The 19,101-nt window shown below is 44.0% G+C and overlaps 1 protein-coding gene across 1 annotated transcript; it reads left to right on the plus strand.

The window, feature by feature from the left end:
* The first annotated feature begins 12,351 nt into the window (after positions 1 to 12,351).
* On the plus strand, positions 12,352 to 18,398 carry LOC133883743 (probable glucomannan 4-beta-mannosyltransferase 9). The gene is made up of 9 exons (XM_062323160.1): positions 12,352 to 12,862; positions 13,024 to 13,122; positions 13,704 to 13,956; positions 16,097 to 16,207; positions 16,665 to 16,801; positions 16,934 to 17,047; positions 17,129 to 17,328; positions 17,455 to 17,649; positions 17,721 to 18,398. The coding sequence occupies exons 1-9, from the start codon at positions 12,530 to 12,532 to the stop codon at positions 17,881 to 17,883; spliced, it is 1,605 nt and encodes a 534-aa protein (XP_062179144.1). The 5' UTR covers positions 12,352 to 12,529; the 3' UTR covers positions 17,884 to 18,398.
* The last annotated feature ends 703 nt before the right edge of the window (positions 18,399 to 19,101 follow it).

The following is a 19,101-nucleotide window of genomic DNA, read 5'->3' on the forward strand; positions in this document are numbered from 1 at the left end:
ACATTGTTATAACAGATCTACTTGTTAGTCTCAGTTGTAGCTTATCAAACATCTTTACATGGTTTTTGCATTCGCAGATGCAGAGTCATTACATATATCTATACAGATAATCAAATATTCTTCTTTTTAAAGTCATTGTATCTATTTAATCTACTTCTACTCATTTAAAATATACATTTTAATTTAAAAAACTCATACTAGCAATCAAACGCATCTAAAATATTTTAGGTGCTGACCTGCGTGGCAAGTACATCTTACACATTGCATTGGATGGGTTGCCAGCTTGCCAGGTAAGTACTATTTTTTTGTCTAAGCTGGGCTTGGTTGGCTAGCTCCGACGTCGTTCAGGAGCCCACCCGAGTTCGATCCCTGATCGACTCGCGTGCCTCGTCAGGTTTTTCCTGCTCTCACTGGTAGAGTCCGGGTTAGATCTCACTAGTGTTGGGTGCTATACGTGTGTAGAGTATAGTCCGTAGATCTTAGTTTGCATAGGAGGGGGTGAGTGCATGTGTGGTGTAAGTGTTTGTGTTCAGATATTACAACTTATATTTTGAAGATAGATTTACTTAAGAAACAGAAAGTTCAACTGCAACTTAAGTACGGGATGCGAACTCAGCCGCCCGTTCCAACAACGAAAAACGGTCTAAATTGATTGCTACATCATGTATGCTATAGTGATTTTGCTACATCATGTATGCTATAGTGATTTTGCTACATAAAATATGTACAATACTTCATTACAATATTTTAGACTCAACTGAATCTCTGGATTTAAGTTACAGTCACACTATTGACTGTACAGGATCTGGGTCCAAGCCCTACACGTCCAAAAATATAAAAAATCTGCAGGTAAATAGGATAATTAACTATCCCTGCTTTCTATAAAAGAAGAACAGGGTCATGCCTTTGGTCTTATATAATTAGCTACCCCCGAATGAGTAATATAGGTAGCACCACTTCAAAACTTCATCACGAATTTTTTTGAATATGGAAATGTTCTTAAGACACGTTGCTAACCAGATCAATTGTGTCAAAGCTTTCGAATACGGTCCTTACAAATATTAGCAAAAGAATATTTAATTGTGTGGTGGAGGTCATTAAGACAAATACGAATAACCTGGTAATAGCTGGAAGGCAAATTAGTTAAGGTAGGGTTCAAGTTCAATAACTCTTCAGATCGAGCAGTGCACTGGTTAGCTGGTAACAGGGCGAAGCCAGGAATCGACATTGGGGCCAATGCCAACAACAGTCAGAATGGAGCTCCAAGATTTGAACATATTTACCTTAGTTCGTCTCAAATGTCGTAGTTACAACTCTTTCTTATTCAGCTTCTAATTTCACAGCATATTCTGATTAGGAGATTACAAATCAACTGAATTAATATCGATATTTGTTGGATTAAGATTTTAGTATTCTGATTAAGAGTTTACAATTTTGATCAGTGTATTTTGAAACAACTGTGTTATAAAAACAATCAGTTGTCATTTTTCTCCTTCATCTTAGTCAAGCAATTAAAGTACGTTAACATTGGAAACAAGATGAGAATTGAATAATTAGATCGTTTGCATGCCATCATCCATTCATCGTCGGCTCAATCACTTGTAAAATAATGCATGCTATGTTCTATAGCTTTCCTCGTTACAACAATGAACAATTAGAGATTCTAGGGCTGACAACAGGGCAAGCCGGATCAGATTCCCATGGGTTCTACACCTGGCAAGGGTGGGGCAAGATTTTCGCCCATGGGGGTCACAGGTAGGGGCTCTGATTGCGTGTCGGGTCAGGGCCTTTTCGTCGGGTGCCCGAAAAGCCCACGCCACCAGCCGCCCGCGCCGCTGCTGATGCCACTCACCTCTCGACCGTCACCGCCTGGCCATGCTTGCTGCCGGCCCACGCTCGCCTCCCATCGCCGCTTGTGAAAGTGCATCTAACTCTTATGTGTGGTTTTGTTAATAACAATACATATAGACTAATAATATTGTTAAAGAATTGTTAGTAGCTTGTTCTATATGTGATGCATGGAGGAGAGATATGGATCAAAATGAACGAGCTCTAGGTGATGCTCAGAAGGAGAAGCTTAAAGAAGATAGACAATAAACATTAAGGCTAAGTCACTTGTGGAGACTAAGTGACTAAAGGTATAAAATTTTTAATTGAGTTTTAATGGACTAACCCATGTGCTTTGTGTTTGAGAGTGAGTTAAGGTTAGGTTCCTTAAGAAGGCATGAGTCGAATTGAGATGTTCTATATGCCAAGAGTGAAAAATAAGACCAGACTTTATATATAATAAAGTGAATTTATTGAAGATATCGGATACAAAATGGTTTTCTATATCAATACGGTGAAGGGCAAGTAAGATTCGGCTGCGATGGATCATCCGGTAGTGAAGGGCAAGCAAATAGCTTGGCGTCGAAGGACCAAGGCGGTGGTGAAGAGCTAGTGAAGGGTTTGCGTCAATACCATGCGAGGCCATAGGAAGCTATGGATGATTCACATCAATCACATAATAATCAAGAAGAGATAGAGTGAATACAATATAGAATTTGGCAACCCTCAAGGTTTGAAAGAAAGAAGCGGTACTTGAATGTATTCAAAGACTCAAATTGGTTCAAACTATTTTTACTTTTGAATTTAAGTATAGATATGTCGCACTATTAAGAGGGATGCAATGTAGAACTATTTGTCGTGTCTCAGTGCTCCAGAGTTTCTAATCATATTACCCGATATTTATACATATTGCTCGATATACTTGCTCGTGTGAAATTGATTGTAGATTATCTGTTGATCTATTTGAAATCATCATTTAGAATACACGATTTTACTTGGTTTGAGGTATAACTCCTTGGACATCCTTTAATTTTAGTTTTGAGTTCATTCTCTATCGAACCCGGAAGTTCTGTATTTAACCCGGAAACTCCAGATTCTGTATAATCAGATCTGAACTCGGAGGTTCTGGTTTAAACCCGGAACCTCTGGTCAATAGTATTTTCAGGGTTTTCAACTAGAGTTTTCTTCATATCTTTTGCTAGTTTAGAATAATCTTTGTCTCCCTAAGATTGTTAACTTTTACACTTATTTAGAGTGATTATGCACTAGTTGAGCCTAGCATATTTAGGATTTTCACTTGTAAAAAATTTGTTAGTTTATTTTTCACTGCAAGTTTAGGCTAATGGTAAAACGCGATGAATTTTTATAAAAATATCTATTCATCCCCCATCTAGGCGACATCATTGTCCTTTCAGCTTGCCTACCGCCGTCCGCCCCTAGTCCACCGCCTCTCGCCTGCGTCTGCCTCCCACTACCGCTCACGTGATCGCCCTGCGTTCTCGCCTCCCGCCGTCGCGCGCCCCGCGTCCACCTCCTGGCCGCCGCATGTGTCCATCACCTCCCACTGGTGCGTGCCCGTCGCCACCAGCCCCACATCCGTTGGGTTCAGGGTCGGAGGCATATTTCCTCCTTTTAGGCGAATCAGGTCCGAGTTGGGTTTTCTGATTTGGGTTTCGAGTTGGTGCATTGTTGCTACACCCGGCTTCGCCTCGCTCCGTTGTCAGGCCTACACGGGAGATCGCATAGACTAGAGGAGAGACATACCTTTGTTTTGGTCAAATCTTGGCTTTGTGACAGTTGTTGTCACACCTAAAAAACCCTAACTGGTCATCAAGCACAGATATGCATCATGGCATCATGTTTAATGCTTTTGGTTCAAGTGTTAAAAACTTTTTAAATGGTACATCAATAAGCAACTCGTATTTACACCATATACTTATGAGTGAAAATTGTTTTTGAAGTAGTTTAGATAGCCCAAAACCATTTAGGAAGGTAGGGAAAAAATTAATAGAAAAAGGAAAAAAAAGGAGAATTACTGCACGTGGGTCCAGCCCACCAGGGCTCAGAATGGCCACTTAAAACCCATCGACCACTTCTCTCTCACACACTTATTTTCCACTCCACCCAATACTGAGAGAGATAAAGAGGAGCACCACCTCGACCACCACGATGACCAGAGATCAATAGAGAAGGCTTCCTCGAGCTTCACCAAGCCTCCCCTCCTTCCCACCGTCATCTTCACCGGAGAAGCTTCCCACACGTCTTCTTCCACCTTAAGGCCGAGTTTCACCCCGGAGCCCGATCTCCAAGTCGAAACCTCCCCGGAGTCAGCCAAACCCCTAGGAAGCTTCCCCATACCAAGGTGAGACTTCCCCGACTATTTTCTCGTCATCCCCGAGCTCCAACTGATCCCCATTAGCTTAGACCGAAGCTCCACCCTTAGCCATGGACGTCATCCATGGGGACCTCAAGTTTGGCCGCATGCATGTCATCCAAACCACCCAAAATGAACTCCCCTAACCTTATAGAGTATTTGGGTACCACCTTTGGTCGAAGGCATCACCGGAGCCTTCACCAGCGACCTCACCGAGGTTCTGCTAGCCAGGCCCCGCAGTCTGACCGCCATGGATCCAGTCTGACTGCCATGGCTACTTAGAACCATTTTCTTCTCTATCCGACCCCTACGGTCTAACCGCCACCCCACCCGGTCTTACTGTCACCCCACCCAGTCTGACCGTCAGCTACTCGGAACCCAATAAACTTAGGTTGTCTCATGTGTTGATTAAACCTCTTCTAGCCTAATCAATTAAGCATTCTTTTGCACATATTTACATGACATGTCACATTGCACTTCGTTCACGATCATGCATCATAAGAATATCTTTTAGTTCGTTATTTTGTTCATTCGTGTTGTTCCATCGATTAGAGAGTGATGTGTTGGCAGTTCAAGGAGTCGAGGCTGATATCGAACTGGATGTGTACGTGAGCGAAGCACTGGAAAACTAAGGCAATCATCTATGCATATTTCATCTTTCCTTTTAATCTTGTTAAGTCTAATTTTGATAAGTTATCGTTATATGTATGTCATGCGTGTTTAGCAAGTCAATATTGGGTTTTATGGGTAGAATCTAACAGTTGCATTTCCCTACCTTGACATTGTGTATATCTTGATCCATTGTAACCCGAGGTATCATTATGTAATTATCAAACTTAAAATGAATATGATATGCTTAGTAAGTTTAGGTCACCTGTATAAGTCGAGGGTGGAGCGTTCCATTATTCGTAGGCTATAGGTGAAAGTGCCTAGAGGGGGGGGGGTGAATAGGCTTTTCTGAAATTTAAAACTAAAAACAGCGGATTAAACTGCCGGATATTCCGGTGAAGTCCGGAGTATCCGGTCTAGTCCGGAGTCTCCGGCCTGACAGGAAATTTTAGAATAAATGTGAACTAAAGATCACAGCTAGATTCTATGGGATTCACTAGGTCAAGTAGATATTACTAAGCTAGAATAACAATTAAAACTAGCAAGATTGATACTATAGCAATTTAAATGACAAATCATCAAATGCACACGATCAAGTAAATTTCACAAGTAAGAACACGAGGAAATATCCCGGAGTTCGGCCACCTCACAAAGAAGTGCCTACGTCTCCGTTGAGGAGCTCACAAAGAGCCGGGTCTTCTCCAACCCTATCCTCTTCTAGCGACCACAAAGATCAAGCTAGAAATTCTTACTCAATTATGAAGATGCTTACAAACTTCCCGAGGCACACCACAAGATTTGGGTGCTCTTCGGGCGACTCCTTTCCTTCTAGAAACCCAAAGCTTCAAAGGAGATGATCGCAGTAAATGCTCAATGAAGAAATCAATGCTCAAGTGGCTTGAACCCTCTCCAAACACACACTCTCAAATTTGTGCAAGTTTTGCTCTAGAGATGATGGGAGAGGCTTTGAATGCTCTTAAAGTGCTCAAGAGGTCTCAAGGAAACCAGCCACAGCAAGCTCTAAATGATATGGAGAGAGGAGGCATTTATAGCCCTCTCTCACAGACTAGCCGTTACTGTTTTTGTCAGAGCTTACCGGAGTATCCGGTGAACACCGGAGTCTCCGGTCCTAATTCCAAAAACGGCGTCAGAACGGTCACGAACGTGTCAGAACTAGCCGTTACAGTTCTGTTTAATTACCGGAGTCTCCGGTGAACACCGGAGTCTCCGGTCCTGACAGATTTTCCGAAACAGACTAAGTCCGGAGACTAGCCGGATCCTCCGGCATCTCCAGGTACCGGAGTATTCGGTGAACACCGGAGACTCCGATCTTTACTATTTTTTTATCAAAAAGATTAAAAACTAACCGAGAGCCTCTGCCGGAGTCTACCTCGGAGACTCCGACTGCACACAAAACATTTTACCGGAGTATCCGGTGAACACCGGAGACTCCGGTCTTTTTCTTGAAAAGATTAACCCGTAACCGAGACTCTCTGCCGGAGGCTAGCTCGGAGACTCCGGCTGAACGCTGAGTACCGGAGTATCCGGTGAACACCGGAGACTCCGGACTCAGAAGATTTTCAGAAAGAGTTTCGTGTCCGTGAGTGAATGTGTCTCTCAATTGGGTGATTCTAAAGGATCTCTTGAGCATTGAGACACTAATCAAGCAAATGAATTCATCCATCTAAGAAAAAATCTATCCTAGACTCAATTTCAAAAGTAAAAGGAATTTAAGCCCTATCTTATATCCTTCGTTGATTCTTCAATTGTTTCGACGGGCGTCAAACGTCATTTACCTTCACAACTAATGCTCATACCTGTTCAATACTCACAAAGCATGTTAGTTCTTTAATCGTTTTGTCATCAATAAGCCAAAACCCACTTAGGGGGGGCCTAGATGCACTTTCAATAGGGCTTAACTACTATCAACGATAAAAATTATGTCGGGATAAAGAGCTAGTGAGAATGAGACGAGATGTGGACAGTGTTAGAGGCAAGTCGGGAGAGGGACCCAGATGCCATAGGTCGCTGACATCTGTTAAGCATCGACCGTTGTTTGTCGTTGGCTTAAACGCTTTTCGTACTTCCATATATACAATAAATATACAAATAAGCTGATTATCATACGTTATGCTAACACTTTACAAGTGATCCTATGACGTGTAAGAGAAAAGGAATGAGGAGAAGCAAGATGGGGGGAGTTGGAGGTGTTAGAGATACGCTCGCATTAACCCCAATGCTATAGGAGCAAGTGCAAGTGGTTAATTCTGGGTATGAGAAATGTTGTTTCAAGGGTCAAGTGGATAGACTCGAGTTGTGTAGGTAAAGATGTACCCCTACGGGGTGTAAGATCAATTTAAATTGTTGTGCTCTCGATTATGAGCATGTTTATATGCATCTACATCCATCATGGAGTTCCGAAGTTGGGTTAAGGTGGTATGGTGGAAAGTGAATCGTGTATGCCTATATTGAGAATAGCACGTTCTTGAGTTGATTATGTTTATGTTTATGCTTATGCTCTCATAATAGGATAGCAAAGGTTTTGAGATATGTTAGGTGCTCATAATTTTGAGTCAATAAGTTGTTTTTTGCGTATAAATTCATTTAACCTTGTGACAGATTTCATGCTACTCATTCAAATGTATAATTTTTGGAATCGGATTATTATATGAACCCACTATAAATAAATCTTACAAGTACTTTCATACTCATGTTACTATTGTTGAGTTTTTTAGGTGAGAATAATCTAGTATACGACTACTTTATGCCCGTTGATATCGGTGACGGGCAAGAGTAGTGGTGGACTACTCGTGGTGACTCAGTGGTGCCTTAGGGAAAATGACACCACTTCTCTTGCTGTTTATAGACGTTGTTTCGCTGCGTAGTAATGTTAACAGGCTAAGATGCAAACTTGTTGTATTTTGTTTCTTCTAGGTTTTGTTGAGGTTATGTTGGAGAGCCCGAATTTGTTTAAACGACTCTCATCCCTCAATTTCAACAAGTAGTATTTTAAAATTTGGAATTTATAATGGCTTAAAGACTTGTAATATATTTACATCACTCGCTCTTTATTACGTCTTAATATAATAAAACTTATTGTAAAAGTGTGTTCCGATCTTAGATATAAAACACATACTGAGACTATCGGGATTGGATTCGTCTTAGTCATTCGTAGTTGTGATTATTATTTTGAGATGTGAGTTAGCACGTAGCATGTCGAGAGGCGGACGTAATCTATCTCTCCGCTTAATGGATGACCGCCTAATTTAATTAATTCGCATACAATTTCAGCAGCTGGCAAGAGCGAGGTCTCTGTGGTCCCAACGCTTGAGGTTGCGACGGTGTACATGAAGTCGAACCTCAAGAACGGAGGACGAATAGACGTACATCAATCTAGCGACACGGACATATGGAGTTGCATTTCCCGAACACATGCATAGAGCAACGTTGTCCAAGACCCGCTCCTGGTTACATTGCCTCTACGATGTGCTAATTGTCAAAGCAAGCCTAAAGTTTGGTGGGCTAATTGGGTTTGAGAGCTGCAGTAACGAATTCCATAATGGAGCCATACTTCACTTGATACATGGTGATTAGTTGGGTCATTAGGTGGTAACTCGAACTAAACAAAAACGTTGGGGGGGCACCCCTGTCTTCGCCACTGACTGCTAACCATACAGAAGCTTTCGATCTTATAAGTTCTAAGGTCATCTCCAACAACTATCTTAAAATTTCATACTCTATAATACTATTACAGTATCCACTATCACTATTATAACACTATTTTTTTGAATCATCTCCAACAGATACTCTATAAATCAACTCTATTTTCTCTCTCCTATATTAAATTATTTTCCTTTTAACCAATCCGTTGACTCCCACGTCAAAAATCATCCTCTCCTACAGGCCCCCTCCCTCACCATCTTCGTTCACTCCACCGCCCCCTCGCTCACTCCCCCTCCGCCGGCGACCTCCCTCGCTCCCCTCCGCGCCCCCTCCCTCGCTCCCCCTCCATCCACGCCCCCTCCCTCGCTCCCCTTGCCTACCGCGCCCCCCGCCGCGCCTACCGACCTCTGCCTACGGCGCCCCCTCTCCCCGTGCTCTGCCACCACCAGATCAGGGCAACCAGGCGCGGAGAGAGGCCTCCAGTGGCGATGAAATGGAGAGGGCGGCGCGACTGTGCTGCAGATGGAGAGGGCGGCGCTACTGTGCTGCAGATGGTCTCGCCGTCGGTGCAGAGGCCAAGCTCGCAGGCGTCGACCATGGCCGGGATGCGGGCGGCAACCATGGCCAGGATGCGGGCGGCGACCATGGCCAGGATGCGGGTGGTGACCATGACCCAGGTTGAACGCCGCCAGCCACTCGAAGGAGTCAAGATCCACCAGCCCCAGCTTCCTGATGGGGAACTCGGACGGCCCGAGCCCGAGCGCCACGGCGGCGGCAGCGTCCGGCTGAAGAAGGTAGGCGAGGGAGTCCTCCTCCGCCGCGGGGACCACGAGCTCGGTTGTAACCTCGGTAGCGGCGTCCTGCGGGTGAAGTTGACAATACAGTGTTGCGGCTCTTGCGTGGCGTCCGCAAAAAAGCCGGCCCTCTCTCCTCGCTTTGCCATCACCGTATTGCTGTAGCGGTGGATACCGGCTCCGTTGGAGATGATTTCTGGCGCTACAGTAATATGCGAATCACTGTAGCACTGGATTTACTCGATTTGCAGATTCTGTTGGAGTTGACCTAACACATCCACATACACTCATATTAGTATTACTCTCTAGCTATATTGCGCTACTAGGACATTATATCTAGTAGTTAAGCTATAGTTTTGGATATTCTCGCAAGTTATATGGATTAGGTTTTCAAGGGTCGGCTACGATAGAGTTTTGTATTAGGGTTGGGATGTCGTATCACTGGCCGACGACGGAATTCTGGTTTTCTTAGAAAGATGCAAGCTATGTTGATACCCTATTATTTATATCATGTTTTTATATGCAAGTCGTATTAACACCTCTATTATTATTACTTTTATCAATAAGTTGTGTTTATACCCGTCTTAAGATTATAGATTTTTATAATCCGAGATAGTGTCTGTTATACTTAAGTACTTTCGATAATTTGTTACGTATCATTATTCATTAATAATACAGTCTGAAATAGTGGCTATAATACTCATTATTTTTAGTGTAGAAATACACATGGTTCATTTAAATTATTCACAAATGTTATCGATCACTAGTTTAGTAGTTTTACCATCGGAGTAGTGGTGACGTGGGTAAGATGTTGTGTGTGATCGGGGGTGGCTAGTGAAATAACTAGCCATAGGGTTGGATGGTTAGTGAAAGTACCAATCGTAATACTTTGAGGGACCGGGAGTTATCAGTGAAGTACCTAATCATGTGGCCGGATGGTCAGTGAAATATCTAGTATATACTCATTTCACATGTATAGTATGACACATGCATTAAAAGTATCGAGATATTATCCTCACCATGGAATAGTGTGATGTGATATTAGTGATTTGATAATCTTTGTAGATCTAAATAAAAAATAAAGGGAAATTGATGTCAGTATGAGACGTATTTTATGCATCAATGTTATTAGAAATATTTGCAAGTGTTTTATTCTTGCCAAGGATTTTATACTTATGGTTGTCTTCGGTGTTAAACTCAGAATTTGAAGGTCAAAATCAATACATCGACAGTTAGGAATACGAGCGGGAAATTTTAGGTGACATCATAGTTATAATGTTTAATAGTTTCTTTCCCTTAAAAAAATAAGTTGTATATGTAAACATGTAAATTATGATTTTTTTATATAAATAAAGCTTATGCTAATTACTATGTAAACCACTAATGTTATTTTTGTCTTAGCATGATTATGGGTTCTTAATCCGTACAAATAAAGCTTCTCCTGTCGCATAGGTCCACGCTCGGGGTGTGACAAATATAGCCACCAACGCATCAAAACTTGATTGCAATACTTCCTATATATATAGAAATACTTCCAAGCACACTGATAACTAAATATGTTTTGTTAAACCGTGTGATACAGGTGATTAAGAGAAATACAATGGACCTATCATAGATCAGTACATTTAACAAGCACCATGCGAACAGTTAAGGTAAATTACGCAAATCTCATCACGTGTTGGCGCTGTTAAAACACAATAGTGTAAATTTGTATCCAATATATAGTCCAGCTGAACCTTAACCAATCATCAGTGAATCCACCATAAACGAGGATGCATGCATCTATGGTGTAAATTGATTATTTCTCGTTAAAAAATTAACATTTTGATTATGATGACAATAGCGTTAATAAAATATAAGATTATCTGAATTAATAATTGTAAGTCAGAATAACAAATAAGCGAAATCATCTCTTAACAATGATAAAAAAAATCAATTAGTCAGTAAACCTCCACAACCCAATGAAATGAAAGAAGACCATCCAACATTAGACCATCTTCAATAGTTACCTTAAAATTTCGTACTCTATAACACTATTACAGTATCCACTACACTATTACAGTATTATTTTTTCCAACCATCTCCAACAAATACTTATAAATTAACCCTATCTTATCTCCTATATTATATTATTTTCCTTTAACCGTTCACTCCCAGCTCTCCTCCATCCGCCGCCGCCTCCCTCCCTCCTCCCTGCTCCTCCCTCCTAACTCTCCTCCATTTGCCTCCCTCCCTCCTCCCTGCTCCTCCCTCCGAGCTCTCCTCCATCCGTCGCCTCTCTCCCTCCTCCATCCGTCGCCGCCCTCCCTCCTCCATCTGCGCCCCCAGCCTCCTCCATCCGCGCCCCCTTCTCCATCCGCCGCCCCCTTCCCTCCTCCATCCGCTGCCTCCCTCCCTCCTCCATTTGTCGCCGCCCTGCGTCCTCCAGCAACCCTCCGTCCTCCGACAGCCCTCCGTCCTCCGGCAACTCTCCGGCCTCCAGTAGCCCTCCGTCCTCCAGCCTCCGGCAGCCCTCCGTCCTCCATCCACCGCCCTCCAGTAGCACATGCTATCCACTCCGGCTTTCTTCAGTGGCCTTCGCGGTTCCATGGCTGCACGCGTGCGAGGACGGCGTGTTGTGCTCAGTGTTGACGAATGTGACAAGGATGCCGGCGGAGTGCAGCAGCCTAGCGAGCTGAAGGGTGGGGGATTTGTGACGAGGATGTCGGCGGAGTGCAGAAGCCTAGCTAGCCTGGCGTGCTCGGCGTCATCGCGGGAAAGAGGTGTACAGTTTTACGGCTCCTCTGTTTCGTCCGAAAAAAGCCATCCCTCTCTCCTCCCTTTGCTGTAGCACTGGATTTCGAATCCATTAGAGGTAGATACAGGCGCTACAGTAGCCCGCAAATCATTATAGCACTGAATTTTGCCGATTTACCGATTTCGTTAAAGTTGGCCTTACATGCTCATACAACCCCACCCCTAACCCCAGAACAACCTATCCCTGACACGTGGACCACCCGCCACCGACACCTCCCAGCTGCCGCCCCGCCAGTCTCCTCCACCCCGCCGTTAAATCCCTGTCCCCTCTTCGTCTCCACCTGCGACAGCCGACAAAGCCCCTCCTCCTCCCTCCTCTCCCTTTTATTCTCCCTCCTCGAGCAGCCATCACCACTACCCCGGCGGCGCTGCATTCCGCACCGTTGCCTCTGCCCGTCTCTGTCCCCTGCTCCGTTGGCTCGTTGCAGAGCGGAGCGTAGGAGAGGAGAAACGCGCTCGCGTAATAATGGCTGGGGTAGCGCTGCCGGAGTGGGGGATGGTGGCGGGCTCGCGCGGCGACGCGGCGGGGCAGTTCACGGGGGTGTGGCATCAGGTGAAGGCCCCCGTGGTGGTCCCGCTGCTGCGTCTGTCGGTGGCGCTCTGCCTCGCCATGTCCGTGACGCTGTTCGCGGAGAAGGTGTACATGGCCGCCGTTGTCCTGGCCGTGCGCCTGTTGGGCCGCCGCCCCGAGCGCCGGTACCGGTGGGAGCCCATGCGCACGCGTGACGACGACCTCGAGGCTAGCAATGCCGCTTACCCCATGGTGCTCGTCCAGATCCCCATGTACAACGAGCGCGAGGTGAGTGAGGACGAGCGAGCTCCGACTCTGAGCTCTCGAGCTGCACTGCGGTAGCGACGCAATCTTGTAGAGTCTTTTTGGTCTGTTGCTGCTGCATGCGGCGCCATCGACTGGTCTGCCAAGCCTTGTGTTCTCTAGCAAGCCTTTTGGTTGACGTGCAGGTGTACCAGCTGTCGATCGGGGCGGCGTGCGGGCTGTCCTGGCCGTCGGATCGGATCATCGTGCAGGTGCTCGACGACTCCACGGACTCCGTCATCAAGGTAAGCTTGCCAGTCAACGCTAGAAACCTTAACCCTGCCCTTCTCTTCTTCAACCTTAATTACTCCCATAATTGCCCTATATAATTCTACACATGCCTACCTCCGTCCGTGTCGTTGCAGCGGTAGACGCAGACCCCGTGAACAGGAGGCTCTCTTTCTCCTCCGCGCATCCACCTTCACTTTTTTTTCCTTCATTTTTCCTCCTCTTTCATCTCTAATTTTTAATGGAGTTCCAGCCGGTAGATCCACCCTGGTGTATTGCATGTGTGATGCTAGCTAGTGTTGCACTGCCCTGCACAGCCCAGTGCATGCTCACCACCGCAGTAATTGCGCGAGCTCCGCCAGTGACAGTTGCAACCGCCCGCCGCCGGGGCCCGCCGGCTAGGGCACGGTGCGCCGCGTGGCTGCGCCGTGCGTCGTCGTGTTCTCCTTTCCTTTTCGTGTAGAAAATGGAAGGTTAATCCTCGGGAAAAAATCATCAACTGAGGCCCCCACATCAGTTATTAACTCTGAATAATCCTCCCAGCAAAAAAAAGAGACTCTGAGTAATCCCGTGGACGCGATGCATGGAAATGGTGCAGGAGCTGGTGCAGCTGGAGTGCCAGCGGTGGGCGAGCAAGGGCGTGAACGTCAAGTACGAGGTCCGGGACAGCCGGCGCGGGTACAAGGCCGGCGCGCTGCGCGAGGGCATGAAGCGCGCCTACGTCCGCGGCTGCGACCTCGTCGCCATCTTCGACGCCGACTTCCAGCCGGAGCCGGACTTCCTGTGGCGCACCGTCCCCTTCCTCCTCCACAACCCCGACGTCGCCCTCGTCCAGGCGCGATGGAAGTTCGGTACGCACCTGCTCTCGGCTCGGCCGCTCAATTTGCTCTACATTGACGTGACTGATTAGTTACTCGTTAGAGTGAGAGAATCAGGCGGTTAGTCGAGTAAAAGTGATCGCTGGTGAGATCGACGAGGGTAAAAAATGGCAGTGTGCAGACCGGTTCAGCTGGCAGTGGAGCGCAGCAGGAGTAAAAAGAGTTGGTAGCTGGGTAGGGATAGGTAATGCAGCTGGTGCTGTAAAAATGAACACTTGGAGCTGGACACTTGGATCGATGCTGGAATGAGTTTGCGATTGGGACTAGTAGTGTTACCTGTATAAGAACACAGAGTTAGGATTTGGTTTGGATTTAGATGTCCAATTTAATAAAAAAAATTAAATATACGAAATACAACTCCAAATACAACTCGAATTCAAAATATTCGTTTCCACAAAATAAATTGAGCTCAGGTGTCCAACTGACATTGGAACTTGCCGAGTGAGGGTCTTGACTCTTGTGGGAGGAGACCCACTGCCCCAGTCCATGGAAAAGATTGAAGTGTCGGTGTCCGTCTGTCTCTACTGATACATCTCTCTCCTGCCCAGCCTCACAGACCGTTCTAGGATTGTGGGGGCATGGGAAGAGAGGCGACCGTCTATGGCACCAAGAGCATGGGGATCAGCCCCTGTACCAGCCTTTTTTGTCAAGTGATTTCACTAGGTTTACTCACTTCAATTATGCCCCATTTTGGTAAATTATCACAGTCATTATACTGTTTCCTATCGAATATAAGCAAATTCATTCTTGTATCCAAACGGGCCCTACCTTTGTTTGGAGCATCAGTGAAAGTACTACTGTTACATTCATTCTATTGCTTTCTTCTCCCTGTTCTTGCATATCTTGATTTCCTCATCCCTTCATTTATGCGATTGTTTCCCATCCCTTGATTCTCTTGTTGCGATGTGGTCCGTATCAGCATTCAATCATGTGGATTGTACTGGTTTGTGATGCCATTTTGAAAGGAGGGGGCAGCAACACAAGAAAGTGAGCAACGTGGCAAAAGCTTCACCTACCGCCGGAACCAAGCCCTACGGGTTTGGTCCAAACCCAATCTTAGACCTGTTTGATCTCAATCTAAAAGTTAATTCTTACAATTCACAAATCAAATTGTACTACAAAATTCTATAATTTATAATATGTTAAGAAGAAGCTCCATAAAATTCAGACTGGGAAAATCTATAGCAAAAAAAACAAACATGATACACTATGGCTCCCAACTGCCAACCATTAAGTCACCATTTTTGCCCTTCCACAGTGTCTCTCTGCAGGTGAGGCCACAACCTCTGCCTTAGTATCATCGTGATCCAGTCCGTACAAGAGAGGCACAAGCCCTAGTCTCTCTCTATCAGCAACAAATACACTGTCCTGTCGATTATAATGGACTGAACATGCCGATCAGTAGAGTTTTGTACACTTTCAGTGGCCCGCCAGGGTGTATGGTGTGGACTCATACTGTTTCTTGTAAAATTCTTGTAAATTTGGTGTGTTCCAAACAAGTTTTTATGCAATTTTGTACAACTGAAGATTAAGATTTAATGCGGCCAGCCGGCAAGGTAGCATGGTGGCAACACCCTCGAGGTTGAGGTGAGTCAGGGGGTTCGGTCCCCCCTCCCGTATTCCCCTGTAGAAGCGTCCAATGAACACCGAGTAAGAGAACTCTAGTCTAAAAATATATATAATAAAAAAGATTTAAAAAGATCCTATTGACCATTTTCGCTTAATTAATTTATTTTTTGCATCACTGATGGATAACTAGATAGGTGCAAGAAAAAGAACATGTATCAGTATGGTTGACAGACCTAAGAAAGTAAGACAATTGCAAAAAAACCACTACTCCTAGTATTATTGTAAGCTTGTCACTAAAAAATTACAAAAATACTATTAAAATTATCATTCGAGTGACATCCTTGCAAAAAATAAATAAACCAAGAAGGTATTTGCAAATGCCAAAAAAGTATGGTTGACAGGACTGTGTGATTTAGCTTTGTCATTGATGCTAGGATGTTTTTTTGTTGTTAGTACTTACCAGCACACCAACTTGTTTTTGTAGAGATTCTTTTGCATGTTGACGACAAGTTTGCTGTTGTTGTTGCTTGTTCTGTGTGAGCAGTGAACGCAGATGAATGCCTGATGACAAGGATGCAGGAGATGTCCCTGGATTACCACTTTACAGTGGAGCAAGAAGTGGGCTCCTCCACTTATGCCTTCTTCGGCTTCAATGGTAAGCTCCGTCTCACCTCAATGCATCTTTTTTCTTCCTTTGTGTTCTCTGTGGGGCATTCTATGTGGGGCATTTCCATGATTCTATCCCTCAATAATCTTTTCCTTTTCTACCATGTTTTTCATAATGAGACGCTCTGCTTCCTAGTCTTCGGAAAGAAAAAAAAAAGACATGTCCCACATCTCAAGGTCTTATAAAATTGTACTAGTATCATTCTACATTACCCTTTTTAAGAAAGTAGAACCCCAAGCACAAAAAACAGTGACAGATAACAACCAGACCAGAGCTACAATTCATTAATAATATAGATTGCATAAAAAATTAAAGCTGAGATTTTCTCAACGGCAAATGACAATTATGATAGCACAACTGGAGGACAATTTTTTTTAAAAAAATTACTCAATTTCCCAAAAAACTTTCCATTTTTTTCATACCATTCAAAATGTTCTGTGAACAGGAACCGCCGGTGTGTGGCGCATATCTGCTCTGAATGAGGCAGGAGGCTGGAAGGACCGAACCACAGTTGAAGACATGGATTTGGCGGTCCGAGCAAGCCTCAAAGGATGGAAGTTTGTGTTCCTTGGCGATCTCATGGTAAATATGCACCACCTATCAATTCATTTTACATCCAATGTATGAATTTGCACCGCTCTTTTGTTACGTTGTTGTTAAGCTTCAACGAGATGCACAAGGAAGCACACAACTAACCCAGAAATGTATTTTCAGGTAAAAAATGAACTACCAAGTACGCTCAAAGCGTACCGGTATCAGCAACACAGATGGTCATGCGGACCAGCAAACCTGTTCAGGAAAATGTTGATGGAGATTGTCAGAAACAAGGTCCACAGCACAAAGCTACTTTGGAAAATTTAGTTTAGGAAGCATTTGTTCCTAACTAGTTATTTACTAATCTTGATGCAGAAAGTGACACTTTGGAAGAAAATCCATGTCATCTACAACTTCTTCCTCGTGCGCAAGATCATCGCTCACATTGTGACCTTTGTGTTTTACTGCATTGTTATCCCGGCCACAGTTTTAGTTCCTGAGGTTGAAATACCAAGGTGGGGTTCCGTCTATATTCCAACCATCATCACCCTCCTCAATGCTGTTGGGACTCCAAGGTACCAATCTGAACTTTGTGATCCAAGTGGAACGACAAAAAAATTAGCATATGCATTCTAACCGCTGAGATATGATAAATCTAACAGTTACCTAAATATTAACATCGAAACCACTGAATGACGCAGGTCTGTTCACTTAATTGTCTTCTGGATCCTCTTTGAGAATGTCATGTCATTGCATAGAACGAAGGCCACTTTCATCGGCCTACTAGAGGCAGGCAGGGTGAACGAATGGGTGGTGACAGAAAAGCTTGGCGACGCTCTGAAGATGAAAATGGCAGGCAAAGCATCCAAGAAGCCGCGCATGAAGATAGGGGACAGGTAAACGACCAAAACTTGTCTATTCAAGTTCATTTATCTACTTTTGTAGCTAAATTTTAATGTGGAATCAGGTTGCATGTTCTGGAGCTTGGTGTTGCAGCCTACCTCTTCTCCTGTGGATGCTACGACATTTCATTTGGAAAGAACCACTATTTCATATTCCTCTTCCTCCAGTCCATCGCTTTCTTCGTCGTTGGTGTGGGTTATGTCGGGACATTTCTCCCTCACTCATAACAGGAGTATTATGAAGCCATCCGTCTTGGTTTCATGATTATCTTCATTTCCAGTCTCATGGTATATAACCAGATGAAAGACAAGATCAAGCAGCCTTCTCTTGTGTGTAATGTTGCCAGAAAAAATGCAGTGTAAAAGCACTGCAAGACAAGCCATAGATATATATAGGTATGTTTTAGCTGATAGGAATGTGCTGGATGCGCATGAGATTGATTGTGACCAAGGAGGCTGTTTTGAGCCTCAGAGTCACCGTAGCAGAATCAACAGTAGCAAATATAGAAAATCGCGAAAGTTTCAACATTTGTGCCATTTGTGCAAACTGAAAAAGAATCGTTTATTCATTCGTTTGTGTTAAGCAAGTTTTGTTGTCAGAAGAATAAGGAAATAAAGTTGTACATCTTCTGCTATCTCCTTAACACTTCTTTTTTCCCTTGTCAATGTTAACTGTAATAAACAAAATGTATTTGGGAGATTCCATTTCAGACCATTCTGGTATAAACAGAGATTTAGATGTATCAGAGAAAATGACCTCTTTTGGCTGCTCTCTCATAGATCAACTGTTCTATATCCTGTGTCAGCTTCTCAGGAGTTCAACAGACGAATCTGTTTTTCTGATTCATTCAGAATTTCCTCCTTCAGATCGTACTGCCAGCACTGCCTGTCAGTCAGGTGATAGACAGTCTGCCTGTGGATTCGACTGAACCACTGAATTGCAAGGGCATCTCCAATAGTTAGAGATAGCTTATATCTCTTAACTAAGGAAGTATACTTTTTAATATTATGACTAGCACGAATATCCATACTTATAAATAAGATATAGGAGCAAATACTAGCTCTTAAAGTGGAGAAATAAAAAGTTAGTACTTGCAAGTCACCTTAAGTACATCTCTCCTCTGTGAGATATGAGAATTATGAATGGTGAGATCTATATAAATTTTAAAAAATATACTCTTTCAACTAAGAGATAGTAGCTATCAACTATTAGAGATGCCCGATAAACTAAGATATGCATTATGCATGTGACTGAAGAACCCATACAGTACTACATGTCCAAACCTGACGGTTTTACAGCTCCGCAAAGATCCAATTCACAGCCCGATGTGATACAGCTCTGAACAGGTGATGTCATCTTGCGGTACATGCTGCTTCTGGAAGCAAGGTACTACCTTAGTTTTTATTCATTTGTCACTGATTTTTTAATGTAGTAATTTTGATCTT

The sequence above is a fragment of the Phragmites australis genome, chromosome 10 (assembly GCF_958298935.1).
Source record: "Phragmites australis chromosome 10, lpPhrAust1.1, whole genome shotgun sequence".
Taxonomy (NCBI): domain Eukaryota; kingdom Viridiplantae; phylum Streptophyta; class Magnoliopsida; order Poales; family Poaceae; genus Phragmites; species Phragmites australis.

What these genes read in the sequence shown, in the direction of transcription:
- LOC133883743 (XM_062323160.1), top strand. Translation starts at nt 12,530, where the DNA reads ATGGCTGGGGTAGCGCTGCCGGAGTGGGGGATGGTGGCGGGCTCGCGC. An exon ending in TGCCTTCTTCGGCTTCAATG is followed by an intron (nt 16,208 to 16,664) that starts GTAAGCTCCGTC and finishes TTCTGTGAACAG; the next exon opens with GAACCGCCGGTGTGTGGCGC. An exon ending in CGCATGAAGATAGGGGACAG is followed by an intron (nt 17,650 to 17,720) that starts GTAAACGACCAA and finishes ATGTGGAATCAG; the next exon opens with GTTGCATGTTCTGGAGCTTG.